This window comes from Podarcis bocagei (genome assembly GCF_964188305.1).
Source record: "Podarcis bocagei genome assembly, chromosome: 1".
NCBI lineage: Eukaryota > Metazoa > Chordata > Lepidosauria > Squamata > Lacertidae > Podarcis > Podarcis bocagei.
The window spans coordinates 34,802,831-34,828,796 of NC_138125.1; the positions used below are offsets into that span (position 1 = coordinate 34,802,831).

Genomic DNA, 25,966 nt, shown 5'->3' on the forward strand with positions numbered 1-25,966 from the left:
TCGAGCAGAAGTAGCAGAAAGACCTCCCCATCTCCAGTTTGTTTCCATGTAATCCGACAGCCGAATGATAAACTTATACACTGAAGAAGAAATCGGTGCTCTACGTATTGTAAAGCGCGCGTAAGTTTGCAGGAAGAGTGAAAAGGAACTGAAGATAACAGGATCCAATCCAAACCCCCCGCTTTAAAAGAGGACCATTGGGATCTTCTGTGTTTGAGACAAAGATCTGGTATATCTGAGCAGAAATGAGACTGGAAAGGGGAAATAAATCTTGGTATCTGGTGGCACAAGCGCCAGACACACCTTTGCAGCTCCTTCTTAAGCCTGCCTCTCTGTAGACTGCCAGGTAGGAAAGAATGGCAGGAATGGACCACAGAGGAAGGGTAGGGTAGCTATAGATATATCTGGAGCGGGAAAGGGATAGAGAGAAGCTGAGGGGCTGGTGAGCAGGCAAAGCAGTTGGAAACAAAGAAGTGGGGGACTAACTGTAAAGAACTGCACCCCATTGTTCCTTCGATCAATTTGTGCCCAGAGCTCAGTCAAGAAACTTACTTTGAAAGAGTCCCTACTCCGAGCGATATGAAATGTTACCAAAGTGACTGGCCATGTGCAGAGTGCTTTTCCCACTTCGCCAGTGAGTTGCTGCATACTTCCCGGATAAAGTTCCTCGGGATGGGGTGGAGACGCAAGGTGAAGTCATGGTGGCGCTCGTCAGGTGTGGGTCTGGAAGAAAGGGTGGATGGAAGGAACAAGATAAGGGCCTCCGAGCCTGAAGGACTTGAGCTCGTAGTCCTTTGAAAGCCCTGCCTGCTGGGCACTTGCCCGCGAGTCGTCCAGGGGCAACGCTAGTCACCTACTTTCCGAAGGAGAAGGCGATGCCAAGAAGGCAACTGGAGCATGAGGACCGCACTGTGCCTCAGGGTCATGGTCTCCTTCACTGGTCACTGTGTCACGGTCTCCTTCACACATACGGTGCCCCCCATAACTTATTGACTGCAACTGACGCCCCGATGTTACTGCTTCATCACTAGAGCGCAGGTGGCAGGTCATCTGGCCTGAAACAATGGCTGTCAGTGGAGCGAGTGTGGGGTCGCACATTGCGTTCCCCAGCAAGTGCGCAGCTACAGTTAATGAACTGCAGCGGGGAAGAGTCGCTCACCTTGTATTCGTTTGAGCTTTGCATAGAGACCTAACAAACCTCTCTACCTCTTGCATGCCATGCCCCACTGAATTATTTCCTCTCTAGCCCTGCATATGTACGTGAAGTGGGCTTTATTCCATAGAAACGGATAATATACATCTGTATTAGCCCTTTCGGTTCCATATTTGGTTCCATTCTCTTTTTTGCAGCAGCATGAGGAGGCTGTATTCGTCTCCGGTATCACGTACAGAGAATTCACGTGGATGTGCAATGTATGTGTGAATCAGCCCCTAAACGAAACAGGAACCCAGTACTAAAATCTGACCAGTGAGACTTAGCTATCTTTAGAACTACAGCCCATAAACCCAATTAGACCCATTCCCAAGGAAAGTGTTCACAACCACTTTTTGACTGTTCTCCCCGGGGAAGCACCCACTGACTTCAATGCCATACAGTGTATTTATTGCATTTATATCTCACATTTTTCTCCGAGCTCAAAGTTGTGTATATGGTTCTCCTACTCCTCATTTGATCCCTTGTTGTTGTCGTTTAGTCGTGTCCGACTCTTCGTGACCCCATGGACCAGAGCACGCCAGGCACTCCCGTCTTCCACTGCCTCCCGCAGTTTGGTCAAACTCATGCTGGTAGCTTCGAGAACACTATCCAACCACCTCGTCCTCTGTCGTCCCCTGCTCCTTGTGCCCTCCATCTTTCCCAACACCAGGGTCTTTTCCAGGGAGTCTTCTCTTCTCATGAGGTGGCCAAAGTACTGGAGCCTCAGCTTCAGGATCTGTCCTTCCAGTGAGCACTCAGGGCTGATTTCCTTAAGAATGGATAGGTTTGATCTTCTTGCAGTCCATGGGACTCTCAAGAGTCTCAACAACCCTATGATGTTGGTTAGGCTCAGAGACAGTGACTGGTCCATGGTCATCCCGTGAATTTCACCGTCGAGTGGGGAGATTTGAACCCAGGTTTCCCAGGGCCTAGTCTGGCATTCTAACCACTACACCGTGCTGGCTTTGTTAAGTAGCTGGTGGTATTCTGCAGGAAAAGGCTGTTTCCCTGTGGTTGGTTTTTCTTGCTTTGTTTTAATGGCTGACTTTTGCTCACAGAGACAGTGCTTGCTGGAAGCGCATGTTTCCTGAAAGACCCTGGAAAATTATTATTATTATTATTATTATTATTATTATTATTATTATTATTATTATTATTATTATTATTATTATTATTTCAATTTGTATACCGCCCTAAACCCACAGATCTCAGGGCGGTTCACAACATAAAAACACAAAATACACAAGAAAAATAAAAACAAGGACAACCCAACTATCCCCCTTATACAGTCAGACCATGGGCTCATCTAGCTCATCTGGAGGTGACAGGAGACTGTCTCAGCCGAATGTGGAGATGCTGGGGATGGGACCTGGGACCTGGAATGCAACTCATCACTGAACACGGCTTTCCCTCAGTCTTTCTGGGCAGCCCGAGAGATCTCTTGGCCAACCTTCTGCGGCGCGGCAGCAAGCAGCATCTCAGCCTCTTCTCTGCTTCCTTCGGTTGTTTTCTCTTTGGTGCCTCTGGAATGTAGTCATATCTGGGACTGACAGACAAGGAAAGGCGGTGTTTTGTTTGTTTGTTTGTGCGTGCGTGCGCGCTGACGATTTCACTATCTTACAGAGGAGAGTTTTAGCTGTTAACTTTCCGAAAAGGTCCTACTTTAGACTCCAGGCGAAAACATTTCTCTTCTCCCAGGCCTTTGGCTAATTAAACCATCTATGATCTTTTAAACTGCTGCGGGGGTACTGTTTTTGTTTGTTACTATGGTATGCATTTTTTGTGTTTTTTACATTGTAAACCGCCCTGTGATCCTCGGGTGGAGGGCGGTATAGAAATTTAATAAATAATAATAATAGTGACTTATTTTGAACGCAACTGTGGGGGAGGGTTATATTAACCATAGAGCATCCTGCTTCGCCGGCTGGAGCGTTCACCACCCCCAAGAGCTTCAAAGCGGACTTACTTGTGCCTTCATTCTTACGGAGTAGCCTCCCCGCCATCTTTTTCCTTTCTTCTTTTTAAAGCCTTATTCTGGCATCCAACAGGTGCATTGAGACTGAAGCTTCTGCGGACTGCAGCCCATTTCGTAAAATGCAGGAGCTGCCATTGGTATAGCACTGTGGGTGTACGAAGGTGGACGCCAAAATTAATATCTCTGCTTTATTATTCGCTGGAATAAATAAATACAATTTCTCGCAACTAACTACATCCTTCCGGGATCCAGAACAAGCTTGTCTACAATGCATTTTTATGCTTTAAAAACTCTCCCCATTTCTCTCCCTCTCCCTCTACTTTTCTCTTCATTTTCTGGCTTTGGTCTTGCCTGATTCTTGAAACCATGAAACGAGCTACTGCAGGCGGCGGCAGCCTATTTCATTGGATGGGTGAAGCAGTGGTATGGGTACAGAGACGCTCTGAGCTGAAGTTCGCATAAACAGGTGAAGTGATACACCTGCTCCTGGGCTGTGTTACTTCAGCCCAAACTGAGAACTAGCAGGGATTGCTACAGAAGCATGCTGCTTTCTGGAGCATTAACTATGTATTAGTTAGATGCATGAGAACACAATAACATAAGAAGAGCCTGCTGGATGTGTCTTTCATTGCCTTCAGAAAGCTCAGACCATCCTTTTGGTTTCAACATAACATGCAGCTCCAGGTTACTTAGGTTGCTTCTATCCAAAGACGAACAATCCAAACAGAACAGCCTACTGGCCCACGATGACAGTCCTGATGAATTAATACAAGATGCCATAGGAGCAGGACGCAGGTGCGTTTGAAAGTTCTTGCCACAGTAACCTTAATGACATTACAATCTTTAAAAGTTTACTTAGAAGGAAGAGGTCCCATCAGGATAGCTGTGCACCACCTCCAGTATCCAAGGTGAGATGTCTCAGAGTGTTAGCTGCTGGGGAACAGCTGCTATTGCGCTCACGCCCTTCCTTGTGAGCTTCTCATAGGCATTTATCTGGGTACCGTGAGAACACGATGCTGGACAAGATAGACCTTGGGTATGAGTCATCAGGGTTCTTCTTCCTATAGTCTTCTGTTCAATGCGGACATATTTTCCACGAAGCCATTTTGAAGTGGAATGTTATAGTGCTGCAGCCTTGATTCCGACTTTAATTATTTCAAGTGCAGCCCATTGCTTTATTGGGACTGTCCCAAATTCCAGAAGTGTGGAGTTCCAACCTCAATTTTTATCTGAAAAGTTTACTCATGGAATACAAACTCAGAATCTCTACTTGAGCACAAGGGTATCAGGTATGTGGATTTCACAACCGGAGCAGTGGCAGATTTAGGGCAAAACTGGGCCGGGCAAAAACCCAACAGCCCACTCAATAGAATAAGCGAACAAGCAGGAAGACCCTCGCACCCCAAACTCACAATCCGTTTACCACATTTTGAAGCAAGTGAAGTTGTACCCATAAAAATAGCGGGTGGCGATAATACCATTAAGTGAAGTAATTGCCGTTAACTTAACAATCGAGGTAATAAAACAACACCATTAAAGAGCAGAGTCTAAATTTGCCAAACTACGCCACTGCACCAGAGAAACGTATGAGAACTAGAGAAACGCTTTCTCCACTTCCGGTTCCAGGTACCTCGAATGAGGCAGATCACATCGAAACCTGAACGTAATAGGGGGGAAGACCAAGACCCCCTATAAACGTATGTGAAAACAATCACATGGATTTTCAGTGGAAGAGACTATCAGTTGAGGTCAAACAAAGCCCGCTTCTTCCAAAATCAATGCTAAGTCACAGATCTTTTGGGGAAGTGAGGGTGGCACTCATTCCACAATAATCCAGCTTCAGTCCATTGTGGCTACTCCCGCCAGCGGTCGTTAAGACTGCAGCCTCAATAGAATCCTCAGTTTGCAATTTGGTCAGGACTCTTCCACTTAAACCCGCTTCCCCAGCCCCCTTATTTGAACGAGTGGTTCTAAAAACAGCTCAGACTCCGAAATCGTTCTCCTTGTTTCAGTGGCGCTCAGGGAACCGTCAGGGCAGAACTTCCGGGCAGAAGCCTAGGGCCCCATTCAGCAGACTGAGCAGGAGGGTCCCTGAAGGCAGTCTTGGGTCATTTTGGAGCAACGTCTGGAAACACACAGAGTTCAGCGTCAAAAGATGGAGGCAGGCTTCAGATTGTCCAGAGTCTAGGAATCATCTAACTGCGCCGCTTATGAGACTGACATCCACCCTCAACTGTTTGCTCCCAGGAAACAGAGAATCCTTGTGGGGCGGGGGGAGCCTGAAGGGATGGGTAACGTCCAGCCTCCGTGTGTTTAAATGTGGTAGCTGCTCCTCAGCCGAAGTCCAACAAGGTTGGTTTGCTTTGTGAAGAAACCTGTTGGAAAGGCGGAGGGGGCTCGTGCGGGGGGGGGCGCGCTTCCTGAAATCCAGCCTCTGCACAATCGGGGAGAATTGATAAAGTGTTCCTGAACCCTCCCAGCTGAAAGGAAATAAATGTCTTGGGAAGACGTTAGGCGAGACCACTCTGGTTTAAGGGCGTTATTCATTAAGTGCCTAAGCGGGTGCTTAATTTAAGCAAGAGCGTCTCTAGCATTCACAGCGAAGAACGCCATCTTAAGCACACTCACTTTGGAAGGAAAGTTTCCTAAGGAGGGGTTGACCTCTAGCCAAGAAATCATCTGTCGGGGGTCTGAATTAAGCGCCTCATTGAGGCCTGCTGAACAGCAGGACCTCGGTACTGTTTCTATTTCGGGTGCGGCCGGGGAAAAAATTAAAGCCAACCTACTGCGTTGCGACTTCTAAGAGATACCTTGTTTTATTAAGGCTTTTCTCTCCTTATTTATCTTCCTTCCTTCCTTCCTAGCACAGAGAAGCGCCTCCATTCCTCCCAAACCTTTGTAGAAATACCATTTTCTCATCCACTCCTCCCGGTCATTGTGGCTACTTCCTTCAGGGGTCCTTCACGCGGCAGCCCCCAAACGGCCTTGTCAGTAGAATCCACAATTTACAATTTAGTCAGAGCTTGCCCATTTAAAGCAGCCCCTCTCCGCCCCCGCTTTTAATGGCCAGTTTTCTCCATTCACTTGGAAAGCCTTGGCAGCTACACTGAAGGGCGGCAAGGGGAGCCTGGGGGGGGGGGGAGGGGGGAGGTGAGCTCTCTCCGGAGAGCCCCGTTGAGCTCCTTTCGAGAAACGACTCCTCTGAGTCCCCGCCATCTGGTGTGGAGGAGCCTGGAAGACGCTGCAGGTTCGGGGGGCACCGTCCGCGTTGAGGTTGGCACCGTTTGAGTAAGAAAGTCCTCCCCTCTTCTCCTCCCCACCCGCCCCCTTTCCACCCAACGTGGAGAGTTATCAGTCGGATTCTGTGGGGTCAAACTATTGAAGCCGTCGGACAGTAAATCAAAAGCATTTCGCAGACACCGGGAGGTGGGGGGGGAGGGGAGGTTTGGGAGACAGTGACTCTTCTGAAGGGCATGGGCCGAGGGGGAAATCCTTTAAGCAGGCCAAAGGCATTGCATTTTTCTCCTCCTTTCTCTTTACTTTTGCATTCCGCTTCTTCTTTTTATTGACTGATTGGTGTTAATTCAGCCAGGTGAAAGGATACGGTGTGATTAGGCTAGTAGCAGTGAGCACCGAGAACGATGGCGTCGGTGGTTTGTGCAAAGACAGGCTCCCTCCAAATTTAGCTGGAAAGGGAGATTTCCAAAGGAAACTTTCCTCGCCAGTTCGAGGAGGAGAGATTAAATTGGATTGATTAGCTGTGGGAAAGCAGAGAGCCGATCCGGAGGAGCGTGAAAGGGCTTGCCTCTGACAGCGCCTGGTACTTCGGGAAGTAAACCCGATTCACTTTAGGGGAACTTAATTCGGTTTAAGAGGCAGGCTATGAAGACACGCCCGGCTTTCCAAATGCGAATGAGGGTTAAAATTAAGAACGAGCCGCTCTCCGCTCAATCCCCACAGGTCAAATAAATTTTACCAGGGCTACTCTGGAGTAAAGGTTAGTGCCACCCGTTTACTCCAGAGTAGTCCAATCCGAGTCCACGAAAATGCTAAGGAGTCGGTCGACCTTATTATGGACATTATCGATCTGCGGAAATGATCGATGGTGCAAAATCAAAGTTCCCTGATGTTGGAGGTCAGTTTTGTTTTTTTCAAGGGAAACTACTTCCAATACCAAGTAAAGCTGCTCAGGAACGGAGTGGAAATATAACCGGGGCCCCGTACATCGGCCTCGGTTCAAACGCCTCGGCTCAACTGGTTTGGGGCTCAGGGTGTATCATTGAAAATCTTCCCTCAGGGGGCGATCCACCTCCGGTTTAGTTCCATTGCAAAATTCCCATTTAATTCCATGACAAAATTCCCGCATGACACCCACGTGAAGATAGAATGATCAAACCACCCGTATCTGGAATAGCCAAGTCCCACCGTGGAAAGGTATTCCCTCTTCCTCATCAAGAAAATGGTCACATTTTTTTTAAAAAAATAAACAAACTTAATAACGCACACCTAAAGGGGAGAACATACGAAATATCCACCTTTCTACCCCAAGAGGCACTCCCAATAAAATATTGGAGTCGAGCGGGCGTGGGCTTTAGACGATGATGAAATCCATACTCTTTACAAGAAATAAACGAGAAAACAAATAATATCAGTGCATGCTGATTGTATATATCACAAAACAACAGAGGTATCTTCCCCTGCACAAGAAGGAACTACCTTGCAGTACACCTTGGCAGATTCGTTTAATTGTAAGGAAGCCTTCGAGATCCATATTTTCTAGTAATGTGTATTTGTGCGTGAGTATATAGTATGTGCGTGTGCGTATCTTCTGTCTCTAATGCACCCTAAAATGTTTACTGAACAATCCTAATGGTTTGAGCTGCTGCTAGACATTTTTTAATATATATAAAATGGTAAACAATTTGGATAAGTAGAGTGAACTGAGTTCAGTTCCTTAAAACGATCAAGTTATTGAGTATATAAAAGTAGGAAAAGGAGGGAGGGAGGAATCTAAAAGCCGTTATCCCAATAAGTATGCCAGTCCTGTATCTATATAACGTATTTATTAAAAAGTTGAGATGAGATATTTTAAAGAAATCAAAAGAGTCATCAGTACAACCAAATATTATAAAGTCTTTGTACTACAGCTTGAATTTATGACCGTAACAGATATTGAAATTCACCCCTCAGTATTTTAGCATACAGTTTTGTGACTTTATAACTAGTTTTGGTGTTACTATGTGTTTTGCATTCTCATTATAATTATTAGCCAAACGGTCGTGAAATCATCAATCACTTCTAAAAAAATGCATTTGGGAAGGGAAAAATAACTTTCGATTCCCCAGCAGCTATTATTATTTTAATCACTTCGGTGAATAGATTTCCCCCAAAAAAGCAAAGAAAGAAATGGCGCATCAACTCAGAGGCGAGCAGAACGGCCCGCTTTCCCCTTCCCAGCATTTGCGTCAAAACAGGGCTCCGAAGTGCCCAGATTTCTAAGTTTTAAAGTTTCCCCTTTTCTTCACGAATCCAGAAACTCCCCGGAACCCAAAAACAGATTCTGTCTCCGATGCGAAGAAAACTTATTGGGAACGAAGTTCCCTTTGGTTTCCTTCCAGGAAATCTATTTAGGGCGGTGCGTTACTTGTACCCGGTTCACACGCGTGAAAGTTGTTTCCACCGTAAGCGCCGCGTCAGATCCTAGCCTAAAGCATCCCCCGCCCTATACACCTCAACTTGGGGTGTGGGTCCGTCCCATCCATTTCCACGGCATCGACTTCCGAGCGCGCTTGGGACTGCAGCGTTAAGGCGGCGGCTATCTGTGACTTGGCGCCGGAGAAGTCGAAGGGGAAACGGAGGGGCTGATTGGGGGGGGGGGGAGAGAGAGAGTTGCTGCAATTATATTGGCGTGGAGAAGCTCACCTCTTGCCGAGCGGCAAAGTATAATCACCGTGCAGGCTTCGACTTGAAGGCTGGGAAGTCTCCTCTGTGGGCACCTACTTTTCTCCTAAGCGCTTTCTTGCCTTCTCAACGAGAGGCTCCCAATTGAAGGGAAATGATCCTTAGGCACTAATATCGAGCCAGTGACAAAGCGACTGGCCATTTACGCCGCCACTTTAGACAAAGATATTTAGTTATCCCCGGGTAGCTGCAAGTGCACTTTCGCCTTTATTTATTTATTTGTTTTAAAAGCACAACCCCAGCCGAGGGACGCCAACATATTTACCAGGGGCAATTACTTAACTGTTATTAGGACCTGTTATTTGAGACTCTCTTCTTCTTATTATTATTATTTTTCAAAACAAAAAACAAAAACCCTACCAGGTTAATTGCCCCCCCTCCCTTGCCTTGCTATTTCCTTCAGCTTGAAAGAATTGCTTTATTAAATTAGGTGCCAACGCTCTAGGCCTGGGTGAGGAAGGGGCTGAGTTTCCCCTCCCTACTTCGCGTTATTTCCCTTTTCTTCTTTGCCCGCCCACCGCCTTTCGCCTTCCCTTCTAACGACGGGATTCTTCCCTCCCTTCCCTGCGGAACTTGCGCGTGTTAAATATCGTTTGGAGCAAGGGCGCGCGCCCCTGGATCCACGAGCCGCCTAAGCAGACCTCTTTGGAACGGAGCCATTATGAAGAGGCAGATCTGACACACCCACGCATGCCCATTAAAATCAACCGGGGAAATCCTCCACCCGCTTGAGCGGGGCGTGGGATCGTGCCCCTCGAGGCTCCCTTCCCCCTCCCCCCCAGCAGCAGCGCGCCTTAACCGGCTTGTGGATCGTGGTGGAGCCGCCTTCAAGCCTCCGTCCCCCAGCCAGCTCTCGATTTCTCTTGACACCGAGGTGGCCGCAATTAGGCTGAGCGGAATATTAGGAAATGAAAGACACAATTCTCCACTGGCAGGGTGATGACCTAACAGGTCTTTTCCATCCCTGGCGCCTCTGATTCATAAATAACCCGAGAAGCTGCTTTTAAGCTTTAGACGTGGCCCGGAGGAGTGCGTGACACGGTTCCTATTGGAAAATAACAAACGGGCTCTTAGCTTTAATGTGTTTTCCAGCAGCCCATCATCCTTATACAATTGCTTTACACACATTTCTATCCCCCCACCCACCCCGCGCAACATCCCCCACCCCAAAGTTTCAGCTTCCATCTGCCTGCGGAGTAACGAGCTAGACAAAACGATCAGATGATTGCATGTACAGAGAACATATATTTGGCGAGGCGCGGGCGGCGCGGGCGGGGAGGGGATGCGCTCGGAGCCTCGGACAGATAAGCTTCCTATAGGCTCTATAGCTTATGCCTCCTAAGCAGCGCTGATAAGGCACAAGTAGTTTGCTCTAGACAACCCTCCGCGCCTCTCTCGAGGCTCCGTCCAATGTCTGGCCAGAGAGCGGATTCCTGCCAACTTGGCGATGTAGGAACGCTCCATCCCGGTGCTATTTCACACAGAGACTGTTCTTTTCTTCCTCGGGTGCTTACGAAGGGGAGGCGGGGGCGGGTGATGGTGGTGCTTGGTGGTGGCTAAATCCAGTCCTTCAGTCCTGACCTTCCTCGTTCAGACTGAGGTAGGAGGAGGAGGAGGAAGAGGAGGAGGTGTGGGGGTGAATGGGGGGAGCGTGTGGGGCGGTGGGTGGGTAGTTGGGTGGTAGTGGGTAAAGAGGGCTTAGGATCCGAACGGGCTTCCTTTTTGTGAAACTCGCCCACGGGCGGGGCGGGGGAAGGAATAAAGCTCCCCCCCCCCCAGCGCGCCTCTCCCAATCCTCCTTTCTCCATATTGGAAACTCTTTAGAGCCCCATCTCCAGCCTTAGGGTTCGATTCGCACCCCTCCCGAACAATAAATCCATAAACCGATTGATTCGGGGGAGGGGAGAAGGCAGGACTTTCCCTTTCAACCGTTGCATTTTTATTTTTTTTAAGGCTTATGATATATACGAATTATATATATATATATTAAAAATAATAAAAAATAAAGGCTGAGTGGGCAGGTGGTTCGGGTGGGAAAGCCTGAGAAGTAAAGGAGGGGGGGAAAACTTAAAAGGTGTTTACCTTGTCATCAGCATGTACGCTAATTATCTCGGGCAAGATGTGGGGTTCTATTGTCTTGTTGCTTTAGTGCCTATGCCCCGCCTCTGGTGGCAGCCTAAAACCTGGCGTCTGGCTAAAACAAACGAAAGGCAGCTCTGAGCCTCCACTCAATCCAATTAAGGCGGACTTGGTCCACTCGGTTACGTGTTCATCCAACAAGATCGGCGTGGAGGCAACACACCAGAATATTTGGCAAAAAAAAAAAAAAAAAGGAGAGAGAGTGAGTGAGAGAGAGAGAGTGAGAGAGAGAGTTTTGCCTCCCCTTTCCCTTTTTTTCCCTCCTCTCCCCCCAGCCGCCGAATCATGTCGATGAGCCCAAAGCATACGACTCCTTTCTCAGTGTCTGACATCTTGAGCCCCTTGGAGGAAAGCTACAAGAAAGTGGCCATGGAGGGGAGTAACTTGGGCGCTCCTCTGGCAGCTTACAGGCAGTCGCAGGTGGCGCAGCCGGCCATGCAGCAGCACCCCATGGGCCACAACGGGACGGTCACCGCTGCCTACCACATGACAGCCGCCGGGGTCCCTCAGCTCTCGCACACCGCCATGGGGGGCTACTGCAATGGCAACATGGGAGACCTTCCACCTTACCAGGACACCATGAGGAACAGCGCTTCCGCCACCGGCTGGTACGGGGCGAATCCGGACCCCCGCTTCTCCACAAGTAAGTGCTCCGAGCTTTCCCCCCTTCTCATTCTCTCTCCACCTTTCCCCGTGGCGCGGTCGCGCGGTCCCAGGCAGACGGGGGAGTGTGGGGCAGCAGTTAGAGCGGAGGTGCGCGCGAGGGGGAGCAGTTGGCATGAAGCTGGTCTGGATGTTGCTCCCCCCGCCCACTCCCCCAATTTTTGTGTATTAATAATAATAACAACAAAAATTGCAACCGGTTTCTGACCTTGTCCTGGACTCCTGGGCTCTGGTCTGCTCCTGGCTTTGGCTGGGGGGAGTCAGGGGCATCTCTTGCGCCTTATGATTAATCTCAGCGGCTAAGCGCATTCACAAAGAGAGGAGAAGCGTTTTATTGGACAAATGTGGGTGGCTGAGACCAGGAGGGAAGGAAGGGACTTACGAATAAAGAATAATGCGCGCCCAGAAGAAAAGAAACCGTGTGAGGGAGCGCGCTTGGATATAGGAAATAATAAAATGTTTGGACGCCAAACAAATGGTTCAAATAAAACCCTAAGGCGAGAGTCCGTGAAGACGATGAGGTTCCAGTGGCCCTTTAAAGTGTAAATAAAAATTGAACAGGTGCGAAATGAATTGGATCTGCTTTAGAAGTACGAAGGCAGGCTCTGGACTACGTCTAAGGGAATTAATAAACGGAGAGAAATAGATAACCCATAAAGGATGTGAAAAGGGAGGGGAAGTAACGTTTATTATTTTTTGACAGGTTATTATTTTTTTGACAAATTACAAGGTGTAAACAGCGTTGCAAAAGTGAAGTATATGGTTCTTAGATTATCCTTAGATTATCCTTTCTTAATGTATGCAGGAATGTATGTGTGAGGTAGATAGACAGATAGATAGACAGATACGCATGAAAACGCTGGAATGTACACCCCAGCAAAATGTCCCTTTTTCTAAATTTGAATTCTCCTCGCTGGCCGTTTCTAGTCACTTCTCTACGAGTATTTTTTTTGTTCTTGTTTTAGGCGGGGGGGGGCGGGTTACAGGGTGGAGAACGTACTCTACAAAGCCACCAGATACCTTATCAAATCCGATTTAGAAACGGATTTCTGCCGATTTTTTAGCATCTTGCGCGTTGACATTTTCACCGGTATCTATGTGAACTGGCATTAGTGTTGTGGGGATTTGACCAGATATTATTGTTTAGCATTTATTATTATTGTTGTTGTTGTTGTTGTTATCATGTCTAGGGACATGTCAACCATGGCCTCCCCCCCCCTTTGTGGATCTGGATCCCGATAACCGGATTCGGCCTCTCGGCGTGCGGGCCGAGCCCGCTACCCGCGGGTCTGCCGGAGTCTCCTCCTGGGCTTTGCGCTTGGTTCCGCTGATTAACGCTCCTTTCCCCGCTGTTTCTCCCTCCCTCCCACAGTCTCCCGCTTCATGGGCCCGTCGTCGGGGATGAACATGGGCGGCATGGGCAGCCTGAGCTCTCTGGGCGACGTGAGCAAGAGCATGGCCCCGCTGCAGAGCACGCCCCGTCGGAAGCGCCGCGTGCTCTTCTCGCAGGCTCAGGTGTACGAGCTGGAGAGGCGCTTCAAGCAGCAGAAGTACCTGTCGGCGCCCGAGCGGGAGCACCTGGCCAGCATGATCCACCTGACGCCCACGCAGGTCAAGATCTGGTTCCAGAACCACCGCTACAAGATGAAGCGGCAGGCGAAGGACAAGGCGGCGCAGCAACAGATGCAGCAGGACGGCGCCTCTTGCCAGCAGCAGCAGCAGCAACAGCAGCACTCGCCCCGACGGGTGGCCGTCCCGGTCCTGGTCAAGGACGGCAAGCCCTGTCAGGCGGGCTCCAACACGCCCACGGCGGCGGCGGCGCTCCAGGGCCACCACCAGCAGCAGGCTGCGGCCACCGCCATCACCGTGGCCTCCAACGGCGCCAGCCTGGGACAGCACCAGAGCCACCAAGCCAGCAGCGCCGGCCAGTCGCCAGACTTGGGCCAGCACGCGGGAAGCAGCCCCTCGTCCCTCCAGAGCCAGGTGTCGGCTCTGTCCCACCTGAACTCGTCCAGCTCGGACTATGGGACGGCCATGTCTTGCTCCACCTTGCTATATGGGAGGACCTGGTGAAAGGGGCCGCCCCGACGGGGCCCACCACCTCGTCCTTGTCCGACGGGCTGACCCTTTCCTTTTCTTTTTCACACACACACACACACGCACACAGAAACACACACAAATACCCGCACCCTCCTCCTCCTTTGACTTCTTCCCTTCTTCCCCTTTTTTCTGCTTTTGTTTTGTTTTTGTTTTTTAAAAAGAAAATATCAGAACTGTGGGGTGGGGTGTTGTGTCCTTGGGACAGACGAGAGGACCAGAAGCAGACTTCTTAAGTTGTGAAATGGCTGCCGTGTTGCTGAAGGCCCCGGAGCGTTGTCTGGAGGAGTTCGGTGGCCCCTGAGACCCACGACGGACCGTGTGCCCGCGGCGTGAGATGGATCTCCAGTGGACGCTTGTATGTACAGATAAGAAAAACAAAAAACAAAAAACCCTCGGGGCGAAGGGTGGGTGTTTTCTCCCCTCCCTCACCGCCCAAAAAACTTTAGCGTCCCCCCTCCTCCCCCACAAACACACACTCTTCAAAAACAATGCACAGACGGAGAACCTTCGCTGGCCTTCAGCCCAGACGGTGGATGGAAACGCGGGTGCTATCACGGCTTAGCTTCCCCTTCCCCCTTATGTTCGATGTGAACCTGTAGCTGTATAATGCTGTCAAAAACGTTGGACTAAACCCATAGTTTTTAGTATCCTGACTATTTTGTTGATTAAAAGGAATATATCAAGCAACGATCTACCAAACAAATCAAAACTTTTTAAAAATAAAATAAAATAGGAAAACCCACTTTTTAAAAAAAAAAAAATGGATGCCCACAGATCGGTGAAATTATTTGGCGCACGTTTATCTTTCTTTCTCTCTCTCCGCCCCTTGTAACTTATGTAGATATATTTGGCTTTAAATATACTTCCTGAGGAGCTTCTAATAAATTATAAAGATCACTTATCTTTCTTATTGCCCTTTGCTATTTCCCCAACCTTCCTATCACCTCCAAAAAGAAAAAGAAAAAGAAAAAATTCGGGAGCCGAATTTGCGCAATGTAAACTTCCTTCCCAAGGCCCGTTGAATTCAACGGGGAAAGCCCAGGAAGGACGATCGGGTCCACGTTTCGGGGAAACTGATCAGCACATACAGATATAGGATCGATTCGTATGTTATATTCCCGATTAACTAGAGAATACGACGACAGGGAGTCCTACCCGAGATAAGTAGCAAGGCACGGAGACAAGGAAATCCAAGTGGCGTCATTCGCAGAGGAAAGACAATATTTGCAGACCCACTAATCGAAATCCCAAAAGGGTGCTTTTAAGATGCTGTTAATGCAGGGAAAGGAAGCTAACGAGGAGCGTACTAACAGGGTTGGGGGGGTGGATATCAAGTCTTTGTAAAGAGCGTCCAGATTTATTAACTTGTAAAAACACCATTTCTACAAAGGTTTCCTATGTAATTGTATTTTAAGGAAAGTACGGTCATCTTATTTATAATCAAAATAAAACGATAGTTTATTGTGCACGAGGTGTATCGTGTAAATTGAATTAACCTTGAAGCGCGCGCGCACACAAAGTGTATGGGGGGTCTGAGATATATATATATGTGTGTGTGTGTGTGTATATATGTATATGCGCATGTATATATATATATATGCGCATGTATATATATACATACATACATATATGTATATCCCTTCCGATTTTCAACATTTGTTCGACTTATTGGGAGAGGACACAATATTCAGGCCAGGTAGATTTGTCGATGGCTGTGAACTGAGAATAGTTGTATAACTTTCCCGCTGTTTTAAGCCGGTAGAAGAAGTCACGACGTCACGAGCCAAGAAACAGGCGGCGCTCAGGAAAGGAGCTTCTAGGGAGGGGGCGGGAGAGCAAAACGAAAAGGCTTTACATCCAAGTAAAGCGGCTTTCTGCCCATCGGACATCAGAGAGTTGTAGGCAGGGGAGAAACAAACTAAAAACCCAAAGCACCCTGCGAGGCAGAGCCCACGTGAAGCTCTCGGCTGATCGCGCTGCAAACAGTCGGCCTACGGGCATCTCTGGATAATGATCAAGCAAAAGGGTTTAATCATTCTCTGCTTAGGAGCCCTGGCCGGATACGTAATCCTAGTTTGGCTTGATATATCCAATATATTTATATCTGCAAGGGTGAAGGGCGCAGGAACCCGGAGAGAGAAGTGAATGAGAGAGATGGAGTGAGAATTGTACAGACAGAAGGGGCTTCAACCACCGCGCAAACGAAACGGCTACACAGTCGAAGCAGAGAATCCACTCCCCTCTAGGGCTGGTGGCGAGGGTGGGGTTGGGATTGGGGGCTGGGATCGAGGCTTGGTTCTTGATATAACGATATGTGCACATATCTGCGTCTCCAACTCTTCGTCACGTGTGTCAGCAGAGAGATATTAAATATTCGGTGCAATATGTAAAATGCAGACCTCTTGTTTACAGAGGGAGAGCGAGAAAGTGAGAGACTTTGGTCAAGTGCAGTAGAAACATTTCCAGCTGTTCCTCCCCCCCTTTCTAAATCAGGTCTCTCTCTCTATCCCCCACCCCCAGTCGCCTTTTATACCTCTGCGCTAAAATTAGCATCCGCGGAGCCCAAAACGGAGCACTCGAGGCTGTCATTTCAAACGCCAGTGTGTCTTTTTTGTGATTCTCCCCCCCCCTTCCTAAATGAAAAAGCTTCAAATAACTGCGCTGAGGGTCTTGGCAAAGGGAAATCAGCAGCGAGAAGCTCGCCAATAATAAATCTCTCAGTTTGGAGGCACATCCAGTACAGTTCAGCTCTTGGAATGAAAAAACAAAACAAAACTTATTTAAATAACGTGTCCACAATTCACAACTCTCTTTAAGGGATCTCAAAATTTTATAGTTGTTTTTCCTCTCTCCTTTTTTCTTTCCTGAAGTAAATGAATTGTTGACTGAGACTGACAGGGGAAGGGAGGCGGTTATAAAACAGCATTCCTGAAGGTACTTTAGTAGTCTCTTGTCTCGCCCCCCCCCATCTCGCCCCCACCTCCGCAGCCCTAAAGTTAGGCCTTAGAAGAAAAAACATGGAAACGTGTTTGTCCCGAAGAGCCTCGGGAAAATAAATGGATCGAGTTTATCTGGACGAGCTAATAAACACATATTTGGTGGTGGGAGTAATGACTGTAATGGATGATTATGTACACTGACTTATCTTACTGCGACTAGATTTAGTTTCGATTAAATAAACTGGCTTCCACTTTGTCTGATGTCGGCTTAGTTTAAAGTCTGTTTGCTTGTTCCACAGAAAAGGTGAATTCGTCTCTTTATAGACCTCTAGAGTCCAAGCAAACACAATTCAAACTGTATTTACATATCAGTCAGCAGAAATGCAAACAAAACGGCTCTAGCAAAATTATAGTTCTTTCTCTCGCTTTTTCTTTTTTTAAAGAAATGACGTAATAGCATTGAGGTTTAATCATAGAAAAATACTCCCCCCGCCAGGGTATACTTCTGTTTGAACTGATGCAAGCCGTTATGGTTTCGTTTGTTGGTTTATTTTAAAAATATTTTTTTTAATCGAAATTTCCCTCCAAACATATTTTGAGAATTTGGACTAGCCCTGCAATAAGCATAATTTCGTTTGAGGCCGAAGTTCCAGCCGCGTTTGATTTGGAAGTGGACCATCCTTGATTTCAGGGAAATTCGTTTTTAAAATGAGTGTGCTTAATGCTGCGTCCATAGGCTAAAATGGGCAAATCTGTATTACACCAGGGGTGGGGGTGGGGAATCACCCTGGCCTTGTAAGATTGGTGTTGCCTGTTGTGCTGAGCGACTGGGAGTAGAAAAGGGAAGGAAAGTGATTAAAAGTGGAACGACGGAGGAGAAAAACGAGCTTTTGGTGTGCATGGAAGTTCTATCCTTGTCCACATGAAAAAAATGATGAGAGGCCTGTGGACTTTAACAACAACAACAACCACAACAACGGGTAATGGGATCTAATGGAGGTTGACTATTTTGTTCCCATCTCTTCGCCTGGACGATGATATGCGGATACTGGAGAGAGCATTCCCTCACCTTATATCTATGGGATGTTTAATCAAATGGTGCAAAATGTAGCTAGAGTAGGACAAGGGGTTAGAAGATATTATTCTACCCCCTTGTCCCCTCTAGCCACTGTTTGCACCATTGGACTATAAACACCCATAGATAAAAGGGGAGGAATTGCATATAATGGCTCACAGCTTCTTCATATTTGAGGATCAATATCAAGCCACCTTCTCTCCCCCAAGGTCTTTTTTCGTCTCAGAAGCAGGTTTTGAGGTTTCCACGGATTGCTTGTTAAAGGGAGAAAATGTCACCCAACTCACCCATTGGAAAAGATGGCCAGTTCCCTTCCCCCACCCCCTGAGTATCGTCTAGGAATCCTGCCACAATATCAGTTCTTATGAAGGCACAAATGTTGCATGGAAGTGCAGCTGGAAAATGAAGCAAAGCCCCAGAGAAAGCATCTGCCTGTAGATATATATATATATATATAGATGATCAGTCAGGCCAGCAGGTACACAAGGGCCTCGCTGGAGAACCAGCTCTTGTCGAGTCGCTGAGGGCTGCTTGGACAAAAGAGGACTTGGAGGTAAACACTGAGTGGCTCGTGAAGATGATCAATCCTTGTATGGTAAACTAGTTGGAGCAAAGTTGACAGCATCTTTCTTATCTGCCCAGTTGGTCTGCTGATGACTGGGGGGGGGCGTGGGGGGGAAGAGGGGAGGTCACAGTAAATGGAAATATGATGTCTGTGCTATCAAACGGTTCTGGAAGTAGAAATACTCTCGTCAATGGCAATTTGGTGATTAACACGAAATGGCTTGCGTTTGTTTCCCCACAACAGGCACAGAAGAGATCAGGTAAGGTCAACTCTCTCTCTTTCTCTCTCTCGAACATTTTATGTCCATTCCTCCTCTTCTCGGAAGCTGTGGCCAGGAGGAGATAAAGAAGGCAGGGGGCTTGATCAGTCGATGCTGGGACCCCGATCTTCGACGCACTTAACCACGAGGAAAGCTTTCATTGGGACTGACTTCCTCGTAAGTGTGTCTCGGATAGGTATACTTATTTGGAGGCAATTTGGCAGATGAGAGGGGGCTTCTTTTCACGTTCCTTTAGGGCGCTGAGTGCCAAGCTAACATAGCATTTGTGCAGGAAGAAAACAGCGAAGTGTGTATGCTTCGGATTTTTTTTGCAGCCGGGAAACGTTTGTCTGTCTATCTTCCTCAGCTCTGCTTTGAAGGCTTGTTAAAGAGATAACTATTTTCTAGAAAGGACGGTGTCTGCCGTTTCTGGGCCCGCCTGAAGGGACCTAATCCTAATGGAAGGAAATTTGGCTTCATCAGCCTAAGGTGCAATGAGCTACCTTTTCTACCATAGCACACACACACACACCAGAAGTCATGGTTTTAGTTGGATCCCTTCCTCCAGCCAGACTTTCCTGATTGTCGACACTTTTAGCTGGGAAGTAAGTTTCAAGATGTCTTTGAGGCCTGTTTCTAAGGAGTTATGTGGGTCCTTTCCATGTTTCCGCTTGCGGGGTGCTAGCTAGGTTTAAAATTTGTTCACTTGGCTCTCCCCGTGGTCAAACGAGTTGCTCTCTTTTGCTGTCGCCATCCCTGGGGGGGGGGCTCAGAACAGTCGTTTTCTTAAGATCTAACGCTTCGTAAGCCGCTTGGTTTCCGTTTGGTAACGTCACCAGGAAGGTCTTTCCATCTGGATAATTTTCTTCTGACTGTAAACGTTTCGAGCTCTCTAGGCTAGCCCATAATTTTGCTGAGTCGGGATGTCCGAGGGTCACCCTTCTTTGTGTGAAGACGTGTCTTTGAAACCATAATGAAAGGATCCAGAAGTACAGACACCTTCATGGGACATGTGGAAGCTGGCAGGCGTCGCGGGGGGACGGAGGCTGGGATGGTGGGGCTGTGACACCTCAGAGGAGTAACTGAGGTCTGAGTCCTTCTGTGATTGTTAGCGACCTGCTAACCGACTTAGTCCAAGACTCTTCCTAATCCGAGCTTTGGATCGGATTTCTGCTTTTGTTTGTTAGCTAGAAGACACCCCCCCATCCTTATTTTTGGCCTTTCCCTTTGAATGGGGCAGTACTGTAGCGAGTATAAGAATGGTTAAAGAGACAGGGACAACTCCTAACCCACTCCCCACCCAACAACTCAAGTTAAACAACCCAAGCGGCTTTTGTAGCTTTCTCTGCCGGCCGCCTGTTTTTAGTTTTCTTTCTTGAATGAGGATGATGAATTTTTTTCCCCCATGGGGGTGGGTGGCTATGGAGTTCACTATTAGTGCTGAGATCCGTTTCCCTTACAAGTGGATGGGCAATTTTGCAATATTTGGGCACGATCCAGCCACAATCAGGCAGCAATCCTGTACCTACTTTCCTGGCAGTAAAGGACACTGAACTCGATGGGAATTCCTTCTCGGTAGACGCGGATAGGATTGTTTTCTTTGGATTTGCACTGAAATCTGTAGGTGGATCCAAAACTTGTTACCCGAGAGGGAAGGTCCTCTGGCTTCAGTGCGATTCCTTAGTAAGTATGTGTAGTTTGGCAACCTCAAAAGTAGTCAACATTGCCCCGATGGTGTCTTCAACACGGACCAAAATGCAGCTGCGTGGATCTGATTTCCAACAGTTCTTCGTTTACTGTTTCTGTATGTTGATTTCGAGGTTAGTAGTGGATGAGAAAACTTCTCACCCGCCCACTCCATAGCAGCTTAGGCCACCAGTCTCTAGGAAAGACGTGAAACTGATTTTAAGGAAATTCAGTTGCATTTCTCAAGCTGAATGAATGACTGCAGAATTTCTGAAGTGGTTTGGGGTAAAGAAAGCCAAGCGAAAAGACGTCGAATCCTTCCGCACCTTTGAAAGCATAACCCTCATCATAGTAAAATAAGGCCCTAATTCGACTTTCGTAGAGTCTGGGTAGTTTCACAGTACTTCGGCCGAAACAGAAAGCTGTTCAGAATAATCAGTTAGTCATTTCATGGAATTTTCAAACTAGTACCAGAAGCGCCTAGCATTTCCGCCGTAAGCGCTTCGGGTGCATTGAGTTTCAGACAGATCTCTCTCTGTGTGTCCCTCCATCTTTCTCTCAGCTTTAAGAAAAGGGTTTGGAACTTTGGAACCATATTGGTCCATTTCTTGTTGCGATGACTGGCGTGTTTTGGGAAGGACTGCTCAGGTGCAGCTTAAATGCAGAGGTATCACTGAAATCGAAACAAAGTTTTCCTGTCTGCCTTCCCATATTATACCGAAATTTATGTAATATAGCTATAAATATGAATTTTGGACGGGCGATAAAGAGCTAGTTTAACCATTTGCCATGCGATCTGGAGACTTCAATCTTATGCACACCGACTTGGGGGCCGATTTCCGTGGGGTCTACGTGGGCCAAGTGGGCTTCACTCGCCCACTAAAGTCAGTAGGACTTGGATTAATTTTGTCTGCGTGGCGCCCAAAATCAGGTGTGTTAAACTCTGTCGAAGTTCCAGTGGTGAACAAGAAGTCGGAACCTCGCCTGGATAGTAAATATCTTGTCTCGATTTCAAACCGTGTAAAACAATAAGCTTCCTCATATGAAGGGAAGCTATACAGTTGTAGGTTTTTAAGTGGTACTAGTTTTGGAATAGCCCATCGTAACTTTATTATAAACTTTCGCTCTTTCCCAACTACAAACAAGTAAAGAAGCACGCTTCTAAGGCTACAATACTACCTGGAATTAAACTCTATTGAATTCAGTGGGTCTTACTTCATAGGTTTGAATTGTTAAAAAAGAAGATTATAAGCACCCAGAACAAAGTCTTAACAAAAAAACAAACTACTAATTCCATGTTCGGGTGAGAACTTTTGGTCCTTCAGGTACACAGCTTCTACTAATTATAAGAAAGAATATTGCCTATCCTGTTAACAAAAAAGGGGATTTTCTAGTAATATTTCCACTTAATAGAGAGTAAATATGGTCACAGCATGTCCAGGGTTTCAGTTAGGGGCAAATAACAGATGGTACTGCAGCTCACTTGCTTCACTCCGGTTGACAACCCATGTCGAGAAAAATATTTGACCCCCGCCCAGCCAAAATAATTTAGAAGGTGAGGGCTTCATTTTGCTCCTTCGAAATCAACGACGTTTTCCTACAGATTTCTAAGCAAGTAGGATTGCAGCTCTGTCGTCAGATTCCATGCATAAATCTACCTGTTTAGTGGTACTTCCTGGCAGCCCAGTGTGCGGGAGGCTGCATCCTTTCAAATGTCCTTACACCCAAGGAATTCGGGTCAACGTTGAATGGGCTGTAAGGCTTAAAGGTGCGCATGCGCTTAGGTACAGGTCTCTTCAAGTGATGCTAACTAGTGGCAACCCATATACCATCACCGTGATACCTTAGTATTTTAAGAAAAAGTAATCAAACCCAGAATATGCTTATAAACAACCCCTACTACAGCCCCTATAAACAGAAGTATCTTTGTTTAGTTAGGATTGGGGCGGTGCATTCTTAAGCAGGTTTATGTTGGAAGTAAGTCCCACTGTTTTCAATGGTGCTTATTCCCAGGAAAACATAAATGGGTGGTAGCTTGTAACTGCACTTCTGTGCACAATAAGCTTAATTAAATACAGTGGGTTTAGCTTTATGTACGCGTAGGATAACCTTGTGAATTATCTTAATATAAAGCATTTAAGCCGAAATCCTAAATTTGAATTCTATTATTTAGGTTTAACTGCATCGTTGGTCTGGGCGTAAAAGGACCACTTCCACTTATGTAATTCCATTGATGTCTATGGAACTACTCTTTACACGTTAGCCACTAACCCTTACCTAACCTGGTTTGTCTTAATTGATCTGAGAATGTAATAGTATACCCGTTTATTATAGTATTTCCACAGGCTGTACAACCCTGAAAGTGAATCTGAACCCTGGAAGATAATTTCATTACACAACCACCCTTGAATAAATTAAGTGGGAGTACCTTATGTACCTTATATACATATTTTAATCAGGTATACCACGGGTATGCATAATTACAGCCGTCTAATTGAATTTGGCGCACCCAGCTATAGATGTGTGACATGTAAAAATATTTTGTCACTATATGGACATGAACTGCTTCCTAGAGATTCCAAATATTTTCATCGCTCCTCGTCATTCTGCGCTTGAAAGGGTCATGGCTTGGAGGAAAGAACCCCAACCCCCTCTTCCCTCCTCCCTCCTCCCTCCCTCTCACTCTCTCTCTCACACACAGATCCCTCTGGTAAAAGTATTCATTAATATTCATAGTGTGGGCGATGGATCATTTATGCATCCTAACCGCGCCGCTACACACTTGTCCATTCTGAAGCGCACGAGTGGCACCGACCAATCAGAAGCTGAGAGAAAGCTGGACCAGAGTTCTATCGGGGAGGAGGAGGAGTGTGGACAAGATAAAGGAAGAAGGCAGGATGGACAAAAGCAGGAGGGGAAGGCAGGAGCGGGCATATGTCCGTCTTAAGCTCTACCAAACGGTTACATTTCTCACCCCTTGCCATTCAAAACTCATTTTCCAAGCTCCCCGCGCTTGGAGAGATACCAGCCGCTTTCTGAAGTTGCCAGGAGGCCGCCGCAAGTTCCCTGCAAGGGCTCCGGGGACACTTTCTGGGGAGCATTGCTGACGGGGGTGCCAACTTGAATAAAATATTATTGGGGGGCAGGTAAGCCGCAGCCCACATAACTGATCACGGGATGCGGCGCATGTACACCATTTGAATGGCAATGCCCATCAACTTGGGGGGGGAACCCTCCAATAGTTTATTGGGGGGCCAAAGGGACATAGGCCCCTAGGAGTTGATTCCTATGATTGCTGACCAGTCTGACTGGGGAGAGGGCTGGCAAAGCGCAAGGGAGTGTGGGCGCCCGCGAATCCTCACATGCCGGACCACGCCTGCCACCTAGGTACACACCACACATTTAAAGCACATGACTTCCGCAAAAGAATCCCGGGAACTGTAGTTTGCTAAGGTTGTTGGGAATTGTAGTTCTGTGAGGAGTAAGCTGTTGTTCTCAGAATTCTCTGCGGGAAATCGGGTGCTTTAAATGGATGGTGCGTAAGGATGGAGAAGTTTTCGCTGCTTGGAATTCCAAAGGCGCTGATCTGCAGCTTGTGGGGGAGAATCTCGTGCGTTTCGGAGCCTTTCGGTGCTTTCATAATAAACTGTCTGGACAGGAAAGCAGGTCCATGCGCGTGACATTATTTTAGCCTCATCCCTGGACATTTACAATGGTGGGGAGGGGGAGAATAGTAATGGCCTTGCAAGCCTGAGATAAATGTGGATGAAGCTCTCGGAAGATTCCCAAGAGTTTGACGATGACGCCCCCTCTCCTGCAGACTCAAATCTTCCTTGAGGTTTATCCTGCTCTACCCTATCCCCACTTTATTTCCTCTTTTCTTACCCTCTTCCATTTATAGATAATAAGTTGTATGGGCAGGGAAGTAAGGATGCCACTGGTCAGCCCCTAGCAGCACCACGGTTTATCTTCCCCCTGCTTAATATTTGAGAGGCAGTATTAGGGTGTGGTAGTCAACACACATTGCCTTGAGGTTAGGAGCTCGAAATGGCAGGTGCGCGCGAGGCAGAGATGGAGATGAAGGGAAGGCGAGACGGGAGACTGTTTGTGTTTCCAAGGCGCCGCCCCCCTCCCAGGCTGCCGTAATTATCTTGCTGAAATATTCTCCAGTGGCCAAAAGTGGCAAAATAAATCGACCTCTCCGCGCTGGTTCCAGAGGTCTGTAGCCATCATCCTTTTTTCAATACATTTTAAACAAGAGGCTCTAGCGAGCGACTCCGATTCAATACACATAATCAGTTTGGAAGTCTTATTTCCATTTGAAAACAGGCCTATTTGCAATCATGAGAGCCGGACACGCTGAAAGATACAGAATAACGTGCCCGGGAGAGGGGAAGGTGGGTGGGGGGGGGGGAGAGAGAGAGAGAGAGAGAGAGAGAGAGAGAGAGAGAGAGAGAGAGAGGAAGAACAGTCAGGCAAGCACTGAAGATTTTCTGCCCCTTCCCAATCCTTATTTATTTATTTAAAACACGAGGCTGTAGCCATGAGTCTTTTTATGCATTCCCTTGGAAAATACAACTTAATTGCTTTCTCCACCGCCACCCCAAACCAGGACCAAAGCAAAACAAGCTGTGTAATCCACAGCCAGGAATACCTCCCGTCTCCCCAAATGGTGATTGGGAAAGTATGTTGATTGTTCTGCTAGCCTCTTAGGGTTAACAGGCATTTAATCAAGAGAAAGTACAACACGGGGAAATGGTTCGGGGCAAAATGCTAACTTGGTTCGTAATAACGCGTTGTCCTTGAATACTGCGACTGAACGGAAGTTTGCAAGGGGTGAGGAAGGACTGGGGTGTGTGGGAAATGATCGCCTTTGTGTCAATATGGCCGAAAAGCCATCTGCAGAACTAGTAGGTCGTCCTCCACCTGGATGCGGTGTTAGAATAATAGAATCATGGAGTTGGAAGAGACGCTGAGGGTCATCTAGCCCAACCCCCTTGCAAAATGCAACACTATGCAGCTGTTCCATAGGGAGTTCGAACCTGCCACCTTGGCGTCATCAGCACCACGCTTTAACCAACAGAATTGTTCTTTCCCTTTTTGCACCTTGACCCTACAGAGATTTCCTTTTGCAAAGAAGTTCGGCTGAAATCAAGGGTGGAAAGGAGTATGTTTAGGAGGGTTTTGTTGGCTGAGTGTGCGTGAGAGGATGGGGAGAGGGAAAATGGGAGTGCGCACACTCGCGAGTGCGTCGAGATGTGCGCTGGGTAACTCTCCGAGCTTGGTGGAGCGAAGATGACGCCAGAAAGGGCAGGATTCCTTGAATGGATATGATATGTCTGCCAAATGGTGCTTCACAAACTCATTCAGCCTAGAGGCGATACTGCAAGGCTTTATATGGGAAAGAGG

At 47.4% G+C, this 25,966-nt stretch overlaps 1 protein-coding gene and 2 long non-coding RNA genes across 5 annotated transcripts in view; 1 reads left to right on the top strand and 2 right to left on the bottom strand.

Annotated features, from left to right (window-relative positions):
- LOC308596168 overlaps positions 1 to 25,966 on the bottom strand; it is a 435,220-nt gene that overhangs the window by 266,656 nt on the left and 142,598 nt on the right. The gene's annotated exons all lie outside the window — the stretch shown is intronic.
- On the bottom strand, positions 1,276 to 11,558 carry LOC308596184. The gene is made up of 5 exons (XR_014012392.1): positions 11,214 to 11,558; positions 9,093 to 10,176; positions 3,162 to 3,315; positions 2,007 to 2,292; positions 1,276 to 1,664 (listed from the first exon to the last, which is right to left on the bottom strand). It is a non-coding gene; the product is annotated as an uncharacterized lncRNA (long non-coding RNA).
- On the top strand, positions 6,410 to 15,499 carry NKX2-1 (NK2 homeobox 1). Of its 2 annotated transcripts, none has more exons than XM_081209738.1 (3): positions 6,410 to 6,417; positions 11,546 to 11,913; positions 13,306 to 15,499. In XM_081209738.1, the coding sequence occupies exons 2-3, from the start codon at positions 11,556 to 11,558 to the stop codon at positions 14,004 to 14,006; spliced, it is 1,059 nt and encodes a 352-aa protein (XP_081065864.1). In that variant the 5' UTR covers positions 6,410 to 6,417; positions 11,546 to 11,555; the 3' UTR covers positions 14,007 to 15,499. The 2 variants fall into 2 exon arrangements, with proteins under 2 accessions (XP_081065864.1, XP_081065863.1); XM_081209737.1 differs by lacking the exon at positions 6,410 to 6,417 and adding an exon at positions 10,635 to 10,731.

Excerpts from the sequence above, each read along its gene's own strand:
- NKX2-1 (XM_081209738.1), top strand. The coding sequence starts at position 11,556 with ATGTCGATGAGCCCAAAGCATACGACTCCTTTCTCAGTGTCTGACATC. Across the intron at positions 11,914-13,305 it reads GGACCCCCGCTTCTCCACAA|TCTCCCGCTTCATGGGCCCG; the intron begins GTAAGTGCTCCG and ends TCCCTCCCACAG.